The 19,608-nt window shown below is 31.2% G+C and overlaps 1 protein-coding gene across 3 annotated transcripts in view; it reads right to left on the bottom strand.

Annotated features, from left to right (window-relative positions):
• Window positions 1–17,618: 17,618 nt before the first annotated feature.
• The window catches only part of LOC135130688 (protein bark beetle), a 43,018-nt gene continuing 41,028 nt past the window's right edge, over window positions 17,619–19,608 (bottom strand). For 2 of the 3 annotated variants that reach the window (XM_064058125.1, XM_064058132.1), the window contains 3 exons: window positions 19,366–19,573; window positions 19,009–19,262; window positions 17,619–18,958 (listed from right to left, as the gene is read on the bottom strand). In XM_064058125.1, the coding sequence (XP_063914195.1) occupies window positions 18,077–18,958; window positions 19,009–19,262; window positions 19,366–19,573 (1,344 nt within the window). In that variant the 3' untranslated portion in view covers window positions 17,619–18,076. The remainder of the gene's footprint in view (window positions 18,959–19,008; window positions 19,263–19,365; window positions 19,574–19,608) is intronic. The other variant, XM_064058140.1, reaches the window with a different exon arrangement.

Genomic DNA, 19,608 nt, shown 5'->3' with positions numbered 1-19,608 from the left:
AACAATAAAAAATTACTTCTATTTAATAACACGAATACAACCAGAGGGCTCACCTATCCCGGGTTGCCCCGGTACGCAAGTAAAATGCGTTGCCCCTACAAGTTTTACTGTAAAATGCAGTGAAAAGTGAATTATGGTTTATGCTACTTAAAATACCAATCAAGATGAAGGCTACAATGTAGAAAATGATGGTATTTAAAATATGAGAGTTTCGGTAAACAGACGATTAAATGGCTCAGTATTCGTCACAGAAAATTATTAGTGGACCTTCTTATCTCTAGTTTTGTCTGTAGCAATAACTAAACTATCAACTACAAAAAAGAAGGTAGGTAAAATTTAAAAAATGTGTCTGTATCTGTAGTAGACTGAATAAATGCCAAAATACTTTTTCCTCACAAAAAAAATGGAGCGACAATTTCGAGGGCTGAGAATTTACTTTTGTCGTTGTGTACAGTCGTAGCAGGTGGCAAACAACAAGAATCATGGACAGTGACGGACTTCCCTATTCGTTTAGGAACTCAGTTGTTAAAGTGCGTCAACAGGATTGTTTTTACTAAAAATTCTGTCATTAAGTGTTTTATACAGAGAATTACAGGACGGTGATTTTTGAACTGATTTAAACAGGTTCCAAGAGATGATGTACTCGTATATCACTCGTGGTCAATGTATCACAGAAATCATTTCATATAAGTACATATACATATTTTTAAATTATACGAATTATACGAACTCTTTACAATTGGAAAAGACATATGTCTTTGTGTAATAACTGGACCATTCTCCTTTTCAATTTCTTTAACAAAACACATCACCTAAAAACCCTTGAAAACATATATGTTAATTGTAGTTTGTCTTTGAAATTAAGCTAGAAATTCAACATTTATAATTTATAAATTCTCTCCAAAGATTAAGAAACACATGAAATAGACAAAAATATACTGAGTTTACAAAATATATTTAATAACGGTTGTTGTGATTTTAGTGTGTGGTAATTATAAAAGCAAAATTACTCACAAATATAACATAATCAACAAACTAACGAGGCGATCACTTGTTACTGTCTAATGGGTTGCTTTTATATTTAAGTTTTAACACCTTTATTTAGCAAATCCATTCTAGAAATAAACACACCTTTCGATGTTTGGGACATATTTCAGAATCTTCGTCAAAATATGAGTCACTAATACATTTTTTTTTTGCATTTTGTTTATTATGATGATGTACTTGTTTACATTTACATCACCATACATATTTGGCTTCGTTATGAAATATATAATTCTTCACCATTTGGCAAGATCACAGGAAGTTAAGTTCGAGGAACGAGGAGACCACAGCATTGGTCCATTTCTACCAATGCAGTTGCTTTCAAAATGCAGATTTAACCATTAGCTAACATAAGCTTCCAGCGCTTTCACACGTCGAAGGTCGTGTAGGTGCATTCCTTATTCTTGAAGAGTCCGCCATACAATAAAGTCGAAATACCCATACAAGATGCCAATCGACGAATAGTGATATGGGGCTCTTCGGCAACAACATCCAAAATTTCGGGTTACAGTTCCAGTACCCGATCTGTGCGATGAAGGCCTCGATTTTGATCAAGGGTCTGAAATTTCTCAAAATTACGTAGGTGCTAAACTGCTCCAGTAAACATGTGTACAGCTGGAAGATGTGAGTATCCTCCTGTTTATTATAAAGTATAGAACTTTTGGCAGATCAGTCAAATTCTATGTTGTATTCATCTGAAGCGATTTTAATTGGGAAGGAACAAGATTAATCCTTTCTCAGATCCTGGATTCATGAAAACTCATCTTCATTATGGACATTTCTACTTTGGCCTTTTCTCTTGTTATGTATCGTTTTGCTCCGATTTCGACGATTTCGCAACTTGAAAAATTTAATTGTCTTTGATCAGTTCTGCCAACATTGTCAAGGCGATTGATATTGTTACATAAACTGCAAAGTGCAGCCAAATCTAACTACCATAACGAGTTGTGGTTTTTTGAATCACCGCGCTCTAAAAAATTACATCTGTCATTCTGAGTAAGCGTATACAGAGTTAAGTCATTCTTAGAACTTCCTACTTGATTTTGGCGTCGCTTTGTTCTACATATTTGCTATATTCGTAATATTTGATAATGAGTTTATTTTAATTTTGTTGCCATGTCTGAGAGACGAAAGGATAAGTCAATAACTTCCTTTTACAAAATGCATACAGTGAAGAGAAATGAATATTAATCAGCAATGGCGAGACAACTGACATGTGTGACGGCGCTGCCTCACCTGCATTTTACTTCTACTGATAATTTCGTCGCAAAGTGAGAATGTGAATAATCACTAATTAATGCTGACGCGTCCCGTGCACAAACTAAATTAATGTTACGAATTATCATGTTAAATAGTACAGTCAAATATAAATAAAACTGTATTAATATTTTAATTTGGGTTTCGTAAGATAAACACACATTTCACTTTCTGTGTTTTATTCTTTGTTGGTGTACGGAAAAAAATGGAAAATGAACTCTTCAACTCCCCTTCCACGCAGAAGCACGAACATGGTTGTTTCAGAAGAAAAAGTATAAATATATTTAATATTCTACAATTGTTAAATCAACTTTACTGTCATAGCAAAGTTAAAAAAAACAGTGTGTCGTTTCTGATGGGAAAAAAGGAATGAAGAACATTTTACTTTACCATGATTTTAAAACAAAAATTTTCAATTTGGTGTTTTTAATCCGTTCAATGGTTTCGAAGATTACTGTTTTAAAATATTTTAAAACGACCTTATTATTTTCTTCATAAGTTGGAAATGGCTGAGTTGTTTGATGACAGTTTTCTTTTTGCTGGTGATTTTAATGTGCGTTGTATTGACGATGTAACTTGTTCAAAAGCCAGAAGTCTTAATAATTTTATAAACTCTGTTAATGCTATCCAAATTAATGATGTAAAAAATATTAATAATAGGTCATTAGATTTAGTTCTCTGTTCACAAAATATCTCCGCTAAGTTAAATCGCTCTGATATTGCATTGGTTCAAGAAGATGTTCATCATCCGGCCATTGTGTTTGATATTAGTTATCAAACTTACATCCATGTGAATTTTAAGAATGCTGCATCACGGACATATAATTTTAAAGCGGCTGATTTCAATAAATTGTATAATCTTATTCTAAATACGAACTGGGAACCAGTATTGATACATGATGAGGTTAATATGGCTTGTGAAACATTCTATAATTTACTCTTTTCCCATTTAGACTGTACCGTTCCGTTATGTTTTCCGAAAAAATCCTCGTTTCCTGTATGAGTGTCATCTAAGACTAAGCGATTAATCAGAATTAAAAAACATTACTTGAAAATGTCACGTAGGCATAGAGTTGATATTTTTGTTGGAAAATTTAAATACTATAGAAAATTAGTTAAAACTAGTCTAAATAATGATTATGATGCATACATTGCATCCATATCTCATTGCATTGAAGAAGATCCTGGCAAATTGTGGTCATTTATTCATAAACTTAAGGGGCAAACACGCATTCCTGGTTGTATGATAGGTGTAAATAATGAATTGCTTAATACTCCTGCTGATATTAATAATGGTTTTGCGACACAATTTGAATCTGTGTATCAGGATGACTTGGGGAACAACTGCGAATTTGACAAATACTGTGTAAATGACACCTGCATTATAAAAAACTTTGACGAGTATGAAATTCTAGAGGCTGTCGGTCGTCTAAAAGACAGTTGTGTTATGGGACCTGACTCAATACCAGCGTTTTTAGTTAGGGACTGTAGAAATGTTCTTTGTCAACCATTATTACATATTTATAATTTAATAATTCGTCACGAAGTTTTTCCCGATTGTTGGAAACAATCACGTATTACGCCGGTTTTTAAATCTGGAAATAAAAATGAGATAAAAAATTATCGACCGATATCTCTCATTTGCAATTTTGCCAAAGTCTTCGAAATTTTAATTTACAAATCAATCTATCCTCATGTTAGTCATCAGTTGTCGCCAAAACAACATGGTTTTCTCAAAGGAAAGTCAACTGTTACAAATCTTTGTTCCTTTACTACCTTTGTTTCGTGTGTGTTGGAAAATAGAATGCAAGTTGACGCAGTTTATTGTGATTTTTCTAAAGCTTTTGACATGGTTCAACATTCGTTGCTTTTGCAAAAGTTGCATCGCTTTGGATTATCTGATGCTATAATACAAATTCTTCGTAGTTATCTGACAGGTCGTGTGAATTATGTGGAATATCAGGGTATCAAATCTCGGTTATTTCAAAGCAAAAGTGGTGTTCCTCAGGGTTCAGTACTTGGTCCGTTGCTGTTCCTACTTTTCATTGATGATATTATGAAATGCTTCCTATCAGAATACTTATTCTACGCAGATGATTCAAAGCTATATCATGTCATAAAAACTGTCTCAGACTGTGAGACATTGCAGTCTGATCTGCAGCGCTTATTTCAATGGTGTACCCTCAACCGCCTCCAACTGAATAAAGACAAGTGCACGGTGATGACATATACTAGGAAAAATACTCCAATTATCAATGATTATAATATTGATGGTCAGATTCTTAAGCGTTGTACTACATTCAAGGATCTAGGTATCACCTTTGATATCAAACTGACCTTTAATGCTCATATTGAAATATTGTGTTTACAGTGTTATAAATTATTGGGTTTTCTTTTTAGAAATACTAGGGATTTTGACAATAGGGTGCTTGTTAGATTTTTTAATGCTTTCATTCGAAGCAAATTAGAATATTGTTCTTGTGTCTGGAATCCGTATTATGATAAATATATACATATGATTGAAGCTGTACAACGTAAATTCTTAAAAACCCTGTATTATAGGAAACATAAAACTTTTCTGGAACATGGATATGCTTATCAAAATCTGTTGGATGAATTTTTATACCAGTCACTGCATGATCGTAGGATATTGTCTGAGGTTATTTTTCTCATTAAACTTATACAAGGTAAAATTTCTGATGGGTACTTACTGGAATTTGTAAATTTCTTAGTGCCCCGTGTGAATTGTAGGGCTCCTAAGTTATTTTATTTACCTACGGCCTCGACGCGCCATTATGCACAATCACCGATTATTTCTATGTGTAGAAGAACTGATCAGTTTTGCGCTGAAATTGATATTTTTACAGTTAGTTTAGATAGAATAAAAAAATATATTATTTCCAGGTTTTAGTTTAGGGATTTTCGTTTTCTTTTTCTTTTTTTTATTTGTTTAGCTTCGCGTTTCTTTCTTTCTTTTTTTTGCTGTAATATTATCCTGTAATGAGTTGTAATAACTGTTGGATAATAAAGGATTATTTATTTATTTATTTATTTATTACATTATGTTAAAAATCATAAAAAAAATTCTTTAACACTTTTTGAGTAGAAAAGATTTATAATCAACCTACACTTTTGTACGTGGTTGCGAGTAACATGCTTGAGGATGTCATGATTATGAAAATTGAAAACGGTGTTGTATAGTTTATCAAAATATATATTTTTTATGAAATGTACAGAATAAGAAGTATAATAGAATCTTCATCTGCAATAAACCTTTCATGGGTTTAACAGAAAAGTTTAAGAGTTATCAATAACAAATTTTTCTTTGAACACGAAATAATTTCCATTGCTTGTTATTTAATTGATAACTGGGAAAACCTTTTAACGTCAGTTATAAATATACATATACATAGAAAAAAATGGGGAAATTTGCCACCAGTTTAATATTAACGTCATAATATATCATTTACTGACACATTTTCATTTTCATTATTAGTTCGCTTATAACAAGTTCACCATTGCAACCCACGTCTTACTTTTTAACTTTAACATTTGTCCATGTTATACGTCACTCTGACTATTAAACTACTTTTTTTACCATAATTCATATGTTAACACATGTAGCAAATAAAATTATGTCATTGAATTATTTTTTTTTACAAAATGAATATTTAGGAATATCAGTTTATGGTAATAGTAGGTAGTTTTTTCGTTTAAACTTTGAATGTTAAATAATCTGTAATCTAAAGTTTCAATTGAATTAATTGTCATGTTTTAATATGCGTCATGTAATTAGTACGACGTTTCAAAAAAACAAAAATCGGAGGTGGCTGAAGAAGAGAATTAAACCTCAAAACCGATGAAATAACCAGTAATAAAGAAATATTGTTTAGAATTAACGAATTAACAAATTGCAGTTTTTTAAACAACATTACAACCTATAACAAACAAAGAAGAAAAGAAAAAGACCGATAAACATTGCATTTATTATGAAACTTTTTTGTGCGGAAAATTCGCTCTACCTCCAATTTAAAGATAAATTTTTATACAGCTTACAAAAATGTTAGGAGTACATAAAAATTACCTTCAATTTTGTATGATTAAGATGCCTAAATCGGTTAAAACTTTATAAATATTTTTTGTTGAATTATGGGATGCATTTAGATTGTAAAATAAATTTTTCTTTATTATTGTTTATTATTAGGTTTAGATACGTATTAAGAAGCATCGAATTATTAACTATTTGGCAAGGTCAGGCAAGAATGTTGAATAATAAAAGATTCTGTCTATTGTTTCTTACTTAAAATTATAGATTTTGGAAATAAAATAGATGTGTATACTCCTATTAAACATATAGAAAACGATAAATTATTAATAAGTGTCCTTTTAAAAGCTGTACATGAACTTGCATACTCATGCTCATAAAGCAGCTGCCCAAAATTGAAATCTTCCCTTTGTCAGTGGTTGCCAGTATAGCAATCAGATGATGACAAACGGGAACTGTATTTAGCAGGAAAATAAACACACATTTACATGTAAAGTTATTTTACATTAGCCTTCCGTATGTTATTTATATAGGCATTCTTTGAATAATCGTGCAATAAGCATACATTATTACTACGTATATTACATACTTATATACAAGTTGTTTTACATAGTTTACTAAGTCTCATGGAAAAAATAAAAAAAAAAATTGTAAAGAAGGATCTAATCTTACGCACGTGGAAATTTCTATACATAGGATAGCAGATAAAGTAACATACATTTTGCATTAGTGAAATAATACTTCAGTTTCTTTATATGGTTACTTAAATGATTGTAATAAAAGCTTATTTTTTCTCCAAAATGTGTAACAAGAGTCTAAGCTAACAGTACACGTGGCAATACCTACAACGTGACGCTACAAATAAACCTTGGTTGCAGGCACGAACAATTTCAGAATATATAGATTTTTGTGTTGGCAGCTATTGGTAACCAAAATGTAGGTAAACGCAAGACTTAATCTTCAATGGCCTTTTCCATTAAACACGTAAATTTTCTTAAAAGTAATTCGGTGTGGAATTTTTGCATATAAACTTAGCCTAAAACTAATCACACGAATATTTTATGTACCTACATATCTATACAGCTAAATATTTTAAGACTTATTAGTTGTTAGGTTGTTACTATTTCTACACAAGCCGACAGAATATGGTTTAAAATATTTGTTATTAAAAGCTGGCAAAAACTAAATTAATTTTTAGAGCCTACAGAGGTAAGTCATTATTCGTTACTAATTATACATAGATTTTCTTTTTTAAAACAGAACAAGCATACTGTTACGAAATAAACCAATATGACGCCCGGATACCTCACCTATGGGCTTTCAAGTATGCACGGCAATGATGGGTGACTCATTGTCGCTAAAGAAAAGCCTGGAAGCGGAAGTCGCGCTGGGTATTCCAGAAAGACCTCAATCCCAAAACATCTAGAAGTTTATGTATGGGTTTAAATAGAGGCCACCTTCGGGAACGAGGAACGAATCAGTCTCAACCAACAAGTGATGTCCAGACAACGGGAGAAGTAGAGTCTAGTCGAATCCATTCCAGTCGAGCCGGAATTATTTTGTACATAATCGCTGTGTAATTAGTCGTGTAAATTCGAGTTACTAAGAAATAAATTGTTGAGTTTTACCCACGCCGATTTTTAATCACCGACCAACGTAACAATACTTTTATATTCTAAAATATTGTTTTGTGTAGTCTGATGTATAAGAATCACATTTATTAAATACATTTTATTTTCATAATGTTTTGTTTATTGTTTTGTAAATTGAAAGAAACCCTAGAACGATTTACATTAATCTTTCTGCATAACAAAAATTTCTATGTACAATTTAAATTTTATCAACAAGGTATAATTCGCAGTTCTTCGTGTTCTGGCGGCTGTAACTTCAGCATAAACGATCGTTCAGAAACTACGAAATTCTTCGTTTAAGCAAATTGTTTATAATTTCTAACGATTTCACCACCCTGCGGGCTACAAAACATCTAAAAGGCATTTATATTTTAGCTAGAAGTCAGTTTTCTGTCAAAATTTGCGACGATTGAGTTACATTTGGGGTTGTTTTGGGCCTTTTAATTTGCCAAATCAACCTGTGATCCGCAAAGCGACTTTTTTCCAAAAAGAAGTCGATTTAGATCAGTTTTCGTATTTTAATGGTTGTACCTTCCATAAAATCGTCCAGAAACTAAAAAAGTGTTATTTTAAGTAGTAATTTTTTTCTCATAACTTTTAACGTCTTTGCCACCCTACAGACAAGTTTCATATTTCAGCTAAAACTCAATCTTTGTGAAGTTTGTGAGATTTGTGTGGTATATTGCAGTTTGATCTGAGCATCTTTAGTTGTGTGGGCCACAGAATCGATTCCTTTTTGAAAAAGGAGTCGATTTATGTCAGTTTTCAAGTTTTAGCCGCTGTAATTTCCCCAAAGTCATTCAAAAAGTCGGAAAATATTATTTTAGCAAATGTTCTCATAATTTCAAAAACAAAAATTTAATAATACCTCATAGTGCGGGTCATTTTACATAACAGTTATTATAATGTCAAAGAAAATACATCTTCAAAATCTGTATTTTTGCAATTATCTAACGAGAAATGTGAAAGAAGCAACTGACAGATTTGTAGTGCCTGTAAATTTGACTATAATGAGAAAGGAAAAAGTTATTTTAATCTATAGCTACTTGAGAATCCTGACACGAGATCTTGGCATGTCATATTTAACACAAAAATGTCGACGAGTTTCTACTCCTATGTTGGCATCTTCTCGAATAAAAAAATTAAAATTAATGATCGGTAATTCTGTCCCATATCATAATTGCTGCTAGCACAGTAAAATTTAACATATACAGTTTAACTCTAATGTAGTTGTTAGTTACAGGATTTTTATCAATTTAATAGGTAAAAAATAAGTCAGCAGGTAATCAAAGTTTTTCGATATAATAGCCACAAAATTATTAATTGCCCTTATTTATCTTAACGTAAAAACAATTTTTATTTTGCAAAGAATTGATGAGTACTCGTTACAAATCTCCCTTGTGGAATATTTTGTAAATTCGTTACCCGACGGATAAATATATTTTCAGCAGTAGGTTCTTAAACGTTTATGTTCATATCTTCAACTTTTTCTGTTGTGAAAAAAAAGGTTCTCCTTTAATTGACGAAAACATACTCGTACACATTTTGCAATTTGTAACATGTAATTGGAAGTTTAATTCGGTGAAAATTAATTAATAATGAATTTGTGACATTATGTCCTTTGCTTGTCAGCACATGCACGATTTTTACATTTATCTACTTTATAGTTTTTCAAAAATTATATACTTATCTTTAGCTCTAGACCTACTTGTGAGTCTTACCGTGATATTGGTGGCAATTATTAAACAAAAAAGTCGTGTGTTAGGTTCTTCTGATTGATCAGCGGGTGCACTAGAAGAACTGCATCATGCATCGACCAAGTATAAAAATACAACTGGTGAACGTGTACATTCGTAACTACCAACATTTACAAAAGTTTAATGTTACATGAAGATCATTTACACTCTCTAAAATATCAACTTAGTTACATTTTATAGCTTACATACTATTTTAAAAATTGTATGTCATGTCATATAATTAAATTTCATTTTGTATTCACTTTGAAAACAATCTCCGTTTCAAGTTTTTAATATTCTATTAACAAACATTGTATACACAACACAGGTATGTTATTCTACAGTGACACACAAAATATAAAAAAAAAAAAAATTAAAAAAGGAAAGTATTGTACAGTGTACTGAAAGTATTTATACGTACAACGATTTTTTATTCCTAGGAGCTCGAATTATTTCTCTTTGACCTATCCCAAAAGCTAGGGTTGACCACCCAGTGATATAGCGGTAAAAGTAGGTTTTGCTTTTGTTTGATAGCCATTTTTCCTTTGCACGCAGCCTACAACTTTTTGCGATGAGAGCCTGATGCGATGAAAGCGTTCTTGTCGTTATTACTCAATGGACCAAAATACATAGACGAGAGACTCGTTTCACGTTTCTTACCTCACTGAACTGTTAGATAATGCCTTTTTCAAATCGAAGCGTTTAATTGAAACCATTGTGCAGCCTGATCGTAATTAGCAGATTATCAATTTAACGGACAAATTTAATTGCGTTTCGCCTCACTCATGAAATGTACGAACATAAAAACCGTAAAGAGAAATTATTTCTATATTTATCCCATTTCTCCACTTCGTTCAGGGAAAAATGTTCCCTGATATCGTTCTTTTTTATTCTAAGAATGGGATTCTTGTACTCGGAATTTCAGAAATATCTCCACTTTCTTACAGGTTAATGAAATAATATTCGGAGAAATAAGATTTTTTTATGATGTAGCGACGGTACTGTTGATTAACTCGAGATGCCGTTGTTTATTTTAAATTAGGAAAATATTTTTAATGAGGATGGAATTTTACGGTATTTTGTCAGGAATGAAAACCAGTTCATATCCACCACATAATTTAGATAATTTGCAAATTTTTTTACTTTGAGGAAAGTTATCTTTCGACTTTTTGTTTTGTGGATAGTCATTTCAGTAACATTTCATTTTGAAGGTGTGTTTTCCGGTATGTTTTTCATAAAAAAGTAGTTTACTTATGGTGATAACTTTAATAACCTGTTATTATATATGGTAATGTGTATTGAAACAGAGGCACTATCTGTTTTAATCTAGAAAAGTTTGTTATACATTTTGAGTCGTATCCTGTGGATAATATAGCTTTATTTCCATAATCAGGCTGAGTATCATTTCTAAATTTATGTAAATGTCTGTTCCACGTCCACTCATCTGTTGATGTAAATGTGAGTAACTCATTATTACTACGTGCTCCAAAATAAATAGTAGTTTTTATGTCGCTCCCTATTTTCAGTAAGCTTACCACTACTTGTTAAACTTTTAATGAATTTGAACAATCATGGTGTTTGGTCACCGAATGATCAAATGATAATATTAACACTACTACATATACTTTATAAGAAATATAGATATATGAAGACACAGTTTTTGTTGATTAAATAGAATGGAAGAGAATCATTATTAATATATAACAGGTGTATAGAGGTCGACATTAACAGCGTGGTTTTAAAATTTTAATAAGAAAATTAAATAGACCCGTTCTGAAATAATTCATATGTATACGTACATACGCAATTCTAAAACTTGAAAAAATATTTGTTCAAACACAAGCACAACACCCTTTTGAGCAGATATATTGGCTGCCCACAATCATTATTAATGCGTTAGAAGTCAGGGACGTTATGGTTAAAGTGAGTTTGAGAAATGGAAGCATTTCAGAATAGAGATTTTAAATGAGACTCTGGAGGTGACAAAACTTGCAAAGACTAGTGGCTATACTATTTTTATTATAATAAAAAATAATAATTAATGTAGTTATAACTTATAACATTAAAACATTTTCGTAAATGTATTCATATTTATGTTAATGATATTTTCCGCAGTAACTACAACACAACCACTGTTATTATCAAAAATCAAGACAGATAAATCTGTAGAATAAATTACACTAGCGATTGTTTGGAAATGCACGGTAGGTTATTTCACTATAATAAAGGCGGTGTTCAGACCGTCAAAGTTTGACAAGCAATTAGTTATCAGCATAATCAACTTCATTCCTATCCGTTGACGCATACATATGGTCATCCCATTTCAAAAAGTTTTCCCCGGCACTAGAGGGCATCAATTACCCAAATCTTGTTTTGTGTTGATATGTATTATCAATGCCTAATAGTGCAGAATTATCATATGAGAAAAATTTTGTAAAAAAAATGACAAGAAGGTTTACCCTCGGGAAATAAAATGTAATCAAAAATGAAAGTTTTTCTAAAAAAGATAGGTACCTAGCTACTTATTTCCAATTAAGTAATAATTGATACCACTTAAGCGATGGCTAATTTGAAAATTAAGACGGTGAGGGTAACAAGGTATAAAAAGACGACTCTATTAACATGGTCGCTTAGTCAACATATCTCAAGTTTAGAGTCTGAGAAAGCGTTTCACACAAATATTGTCATTTCACTAAAAAGTTAAGTTAACGATTGTCGTAGAAACAGTTCATCATTTTGTTAAAGAAGCGACATTGTTACATTCATATCATATCACCACTAGGAATTTTCGCTGGAACACCTGTATTTATCGCCCCAGAGAGTAACTCGTGAAATAAATCACGAGTATTATGGCAGTAATTGAATTTAAAATTGTAACAACAAAATGTAAAAAGCTTTTAGGGTAATCATTATGTGGTAAATAAAATATTACCTACGGTCTCGTGATATAATTTTAGATAATGTTTTGATAAAATTATTTAGTTTGAAATTAACAGATAATATTACTCAATTAAGCTATATGTTATGTAAACGTAAATAATCACTGTTAAAAATGTACCCGTTTATAACTTGATGATCGAATTTGTTATTTGTTTTATAAAGATAAATCTGGAGGTCATACTTTTATTACCATCGTTTTCTTGTTTCATGGAATTATTACCTTGCGTTCCTAAATGTTAACTGGAATATTATTTTTCTTTTTTACTTATGAAAGTTTTATAACATTTTGATTTGACAGGTGCTTAAGATATAAACGTTACAAGTTGTAAGCCAAAGAAAACAATCTAAATAACACTTTTATCTGCAAAATTTGAAAAATGTGTATTCGACAGTAAATGCATCTTTAACAACCCAGACAAGCCATGTATGTGTATGATCTAATCTTATTAGACAAGGTAATGGTGGTAATTACATAAAACTCTAGTCCCGACCTTAATTAATAAAAATCGACCATTTAGACACGAAAGAACGGGTTTTGTGTGAAAATTTATGATGCCAATAAAGCCAAAAATGACCACAAGTTACGACGGCCATAAGTATTTTCGGCAGAATTTATAAATTGGAAGTGTTTTCATTAGGCCACGAAATAAAATAATTTTATAGGTGCGTTTCGACCCTTCCAGGCTTTTCTATTATGCTGAAAATTGTTACACAATCGTGGTTTCTTTGTTGACTTCACCTTCTGTAGGTTATCACGTATTATAAATTAAAATTTAGAACAGTAAACCAGTTTTTTGTTCGACGTCCATTTTATCGATATTTTTTGTTATTGTAAATATATTTACATATTTTTGAATTTAATTGGATTAACCCATCAAGGAGACTTGGAATTTTTTAACAAGGAATCTCAATCAGACATGAGCTACTCAAAAGTGTGCGTGGCATAAGTAAAGCAAATTTCTACGAACTGGGACAATCTTAATCATTAATCACTTTAATCTGCTATTGTTAATCGATAATTTATAATTTACTATGAAGGTGTAAAATTCTAACTAAAACTTCTGTGTTCTCTACAAAACGTGGGGTGTAATCTCGAGATAAAATAAATTTTACCTCAAAATTAAAGTAAATTCCTTCTTTAATATGGGTAATTGTTGCAGTTACGTACGGTAAAATTACATTGTTTTTACAGTGTGGTATTACTTGTTCGTCACGAACATTCTTTTGTTTTTGTAATTGTAACACAAGATGTCTGGAAAAATTCTTCAAAAGCTCAGCTAATTGATTGCTAAATATAGTAGTAACGTTACGATTGTGCATACAATGTATCAAGTTTAACTTGTTTATTTCCATAGAAAAATATTAAATAAACTTTTCCTGGTATGCGTATAGCATAGTTGGTTTCAGAGAAGAGGGAGGTTCAATACAAACAACAGCAAACCCATTTAATATTATCATTATTGAAATGGAAAGAATTTTAATCTTCCTGGTCATTTTCAGAACATGGAACTAAATTATTCTTAATAAAAGTTGCCAAAATATAATGAGGCAAATAGCAGTTCATTTCTGTGTTAAATACGTGATAACATTTTTTACATATATACAAGGACTTTATTGCGTGAACTTACGTGCAACATGCAGATATGTTTTTTGCGTGAAGTTTAATAGAAAGAAATATATAAATGTGTTCATAAAAAGTTATCGTGATTTACATAAATCAAACGATTTTTTGTGAAATATATTTTTATTTAAAAACCGTTTATTTACTCAAATATCATAACGTGTCGGTCAAGGCAACTTATGATGACCTACACAATGTAATTTCAGCACACGCCGCAATTTATTAAGTGACCGAACAATAAAGGTCAAAATTATTACGGTACCATTGTATAAACAAAAATACTATGAACACTATGCACCTGGAATAGTTTTTACATTTCTAATTTTTACCATACTATAAGTGCCATCTGTGTGACAAAATCAATGAAAAATTTGAACCGGAGTTTTATCAGCCGACTAATGAATAACAGAGTGATCTTTTTTTTATTATTTTTTAATCCAACAAGTGTCAAGTATGATGAATTAACTATTATAATTTCGCATAATACATACTCTTAGTTACCATACTCTTGGTAATAAACTAACTGTTCCTCTTTTGTTCTATTTTAAATGTGCAAAAATTAATAATTACCAACTCTGCATTATGCTTCGGTTTTTATGACTAAAATAACTGCATTTTTTTCAAAATGGTGTTATAAAATCGATAAAAATACCTCCACAGCGATGAGCGAAGCAAAAGTTTAGGTGAGTCACTTTATTACATGTGACAAGTGCGGCAGGAAACATCGATTCAAATTTAAAGATACAAACAAAATTTGCTATTTCGCAACTACTAATACAATTGTAAAAAATATGTACTCAATTTTAAGGATGATTACACCAAGATATTATTAAGTCATTTTTATTGTGATTACTAAAGGTTTAAAGTTTTTTAAACGCACGCTGCACACGGTAGAAATTTCAAACAACAAACAAGTATGTTAATTATATTTTTTCTAGAACTTTCCTACCCTACACATTTTATGCAATATTAATGACCGTTTTCTGCAAAATTATGCTCTACTATTAATTTTTCTAGCTTTGTTAAATATTACACTCCTCGTTAATTTAGTCAAACACATGACATATGGTAGCGTTTTAATATTATTCAGTTTTTGTTACAATTTTTTTAATTACTTCTGGATAAGCAGATTTATGTTCGACATATATATCATTTGTTCACATTTCTTACTGTTTAAAAAGGACTTCGATTAGACATGTTCAAATTGATGTAAAATAACATAATACAAAATCTTGTATATTAACTTTTCAGATGAGTTCATCATGTTCTGCCTGGGATAATGAATGTTGATATTTATTTTGATAAATACTGTATGACTCTGTATAAGGTTACTATGTCCTCACAATTTCTGGAATATTGGTTGCGTGATTTCTGAGATCATCATAACAAAAAGTCGATTCATAGTTTTTAAAATTTTTACACATTTTGTATAAGAAGTTGTGAAAAGACGATGCATAAAAGCGTAAACAAGTACTGCAGACCATTCAAACGTTTTTTTTTTTTTTTAGAAAATTTATGAAGGAGTAAATAAACATGCAAATTCTGGAATTCTGGCCAACACTTTTGTATCTTATCAAAATTTCAATGAAGTATCATTAACCAATCTTAATATGATGATAATATAAAAATTAAAAAAAAATTCAACACACATGTGTAGACGAAAACGGAAAAGATACATATTCGTATGCTTTGAAGTTCCAATATCTTGTTTTAATAATTTTTCTTATTCTTCAAGCTGTTCTTGTGTTTACCAATATTTTTTTGTATATTCTTCCTTCCTGCATTGTTAAAATTTTATTTCTATTTTCTTTTTTGTGTGCTCCCTAACCACTGTTTTTTTTTTTGTATAATACTGATGTCCAGCCATCACCTATAATACAGTCGTTTAAAAAAAAATCAAAACGACGGTATGTAAGAAAAACAAAAAAAAACATTAAACGTACATAGTAAAAATTATGTAATGTTTAATGTTTTTCTTCCTATGTTAGTGTAATTATTTTGCATTCTAATTGACTTGTCGACGTACTTTTTTTATTAAAGACTTCTTGATATTGTGACGTAGAACTATTTTGTCCACCATTTCCACATAATTTTAAACATGATCACTTTGAGAGAGAGATCGGAACTTCTAGATTTACTTAAATTTTAGGTATGTTTTAAGAACATTGTGTAGATGGTAAAATATTAACCAAATTTATATAATTATTCCCACCAAAAATTTGATGACGTCATCTCAAATTTTTCTAAGTAAAAAGAAATTATACTTTAACTTTGAAAATGGACAACAGAATGAAGTTGTCTTGAAATTTATAGGGGGATAATGGGGATATGCTTCTTTATTTAGAATGTAATGTTCCATATTTTATTTTAGCCGACAGAAATAGGTTATAAAAAAGTAAATAAAATTTACAAAATCAATTTCATAATTGTTCTCAGAAACTAGACTTGTTCATGCTTTGGAGGCGAGGCAAGTTCTGGCTAAACACCCTTAGATTTATTTTTGGAAATTTAATTTTGTTTTTTTTTCTACACTCACTGTTAAATCTTCTTTTTTGAAGTAATGATTTAATTTTATAACTATTTCTTATATCTTTTTGTTTTTCTTTTTTCTTAGAAAGACAATTTCATCTGGCTGTTGCATTATCCACATAATATTTTTTACTATTTTGTGTCTCTGCTACTTATGTAAAAATGTAAAATGTTACACCCATGTCTAACCGTAGCTAGACTCCCTTACAGGCTTGAGGTGCAGGCAGATACAATTTTTCGCAAATTATATTTTATGTTTCGATGTATTAGAAACATTTAACGGAAGAAAGACCTGTAGGGGAGCTAAAGGGTACAACCCCGTGACAAATCTCCTCTTCAAATATCTGTACTATTGCCTTTATTTGAACATTGAAAAAAAAAAACAAATTATAATCTTCGTTCCATTTTAATTTCCAAACACAGTACCTGGTTAGGCTGAATTTTTCACATTTATTTTAAATGTTCTAGCAGTGTCCAATCAATAAATGAAGTTTTCCATATTATGAAATATTACATATTTTGGATTTACTTTTTTATGTTGTGTAATTTTTTCTAGTATTAACACGTCATTTTTTATTTTTATAAATTCAATATGTCGTTTTATATTATTCCTTTCTTTTTATTAGCAAGAGAATATTTTTCTTTGCAGTTACACCTTGACATTTTCATAAGAGGTTTCATTAACTAAAACCATTAAATTATTGTACTTCCTAAGAATTTGAAATTTATCAACATCATTAAAATAAATGAGATGCACATGCAAATGCATATTTATATTGGATGTACCTACCCAAGGAAAAGGATGTAAAAACTGCTTTATCTTGTAGTAAAAGATTTATATTTACAACGAGATCTTATTTTCTATACATCTCTCATCTTAATTTGTAACTAACGTTGATTAAAAAAGCATTTTTTGTTATAAAAAATCTAATAGATATCTTTAATTGCACTTATATAATAGTCATATAACCCTCGTTTTTCACGGTGGTCAGTTGAATTGCCAACAGCTTATTTCTTATGTCATAAATATTCCTAATGCAGTCATTTTTATAAAACGCTTAAATTTTAACATATAAAAAACAATAAATTACTAGTTCTTAGGATATTACATATAAAATATACGAACACATCATCTGTGATCCTTAACAATTACAAAAAAATTATTTGTTTCTAGTATCACAATATAATCATCATGGTGAATGATTAGAGCATAATTTAAAAAAAGTCAGTCAGTACGACACATATCACAAGACACTAACAATTTAGTTCTGCTTTACATCGCAGTTTCTAATGGCTGACTTTTACTTCTACTGTATTCAGTAATGGGATGGTTAAATTGGGGACTACCACCAGGTGGTGTGTAATCGAAATTTGTCTCTAAAAACACTTCACTTTTTGCCCTCATCTTAGGTCTGGGATGAGGCACATCAAAATCAGTTTCTAGTACATCTGCTGAAGATGGTCTTTCAACATCTGGTGCAGCTAAACCTACTGTGTTATAATCAGGAGTTGGTGAGTACTGCAAACCCTCAAGTTTTTCTGAATACGTAGGAGACTGGACGTCTGTTGATACCGGATCTGGTGGGGGAGGTGGACGGTGCGGGAATTTATTTTTCAGTTCATTCAACAAATTTGCATTGGGTCTCTCTCTACTATATATAGGATCATAATTTCTATTCTTATTGATATCGTCTATCCCTTTCTTCAAATCCAAAGTCGAATCCGATTTACCTGAGGTGGTACTCAGTGGTAAAGTGTCTGTGGTATAATATTCACTGGGTGGGTATGACACACTATTGCCACCGTTGTCTTGTATAATGGGAGTTTCTTCGTTTGCGTTATCTTGAATACTTTCCGCTCGTGACTGGTAATTCGAGTTGGTGGCGAAAGTTGAATTATCTCGAAAACCTTCGTTTTTGAAACCTAGGTCGTACCCATTAGGTTTTGCGTATTGGTTTTCAAAACGATTCGGCGATTTGTGGTATTCTATCGTTGGGCTATAAGCAAAAGCGGAAGGGTTAGGATTATGGGCTTCGTAAACGTCATACGATTGATTATCGTCGATCGATGAAGTGTACGTCGACTTTTCCATGCTGTCGATGGAACCATTTGTTGTGATCATCTTTTTAGTTAAAGTATCGGTGGATCTGGTGCTCTAAAAAATTAAATTGATTAGTACGAACTCACTTATCGTGAAAAACTTACAAGTTGAGCTGCCTTTCTTCGGTAGTTAGCATCAGCAAAGGTTCCAGGAGCCAAACCAACAGATCTTAAGGAATGTAAGCTCTGGCGAATGCTATTTCTTCTTTCCAGTCTTTGTGCATGGCGATATTTAGATTTGCTCCACCAGCATATCCCCACAATCCCAATCAGAAGTAGTGCCAATGCCACACTACTAAACGCAACGATTGTCACTAGGTCGTCAGTCAACGGTAAGATGCTAATGGATACCTTAGGATCTGGAAACACACATGGTTAATTTACCATTCAAAATCTAGTATAATGTAGTTTGAACAACTGTTTTAACAACTATTCGTATATCAATATTAACACATCAAGTACCTATTTCGCATATGAATGGATTTCTTTGTTCGCAGTCATCCGTTTCAACTTTCTGATATGCAAAGATAGTGCATTCGTTTATTCTGTCAATATGTTGCACCCAGACCCTATCGGAATATAAGTACCATTGTTGTTGCGACCTCAAAAATTCGTACAGCTCGACATAATTCAAATTCCCCAACAAGTAGGGTATTGACGCGTTATCGGCCTGCAAAGTTATTGTTTACTTGTTTGCTCATTTGA

Source organism: Zophobas morio, unplaced genomic scaffold (assembly GCF_036711695.1).
Source record: "Zophobas morio isolate AGI-343-1 ecotype UQ-CSIRO unplaced genomic scaffold, CSIRO_AGI_Zmor_V1 ptg000002l, whole genome shotgun sequence".
Taxonomy (NCBI): Eukaryota; Metazoa; Arthropoda; class Insecta; order Coleoptera; family Tenebrionidae; genus Zophobas; species Zophobas morio.
This window is presented reverse-complemented; position numbering and strand designations above follow the sequence as displayed.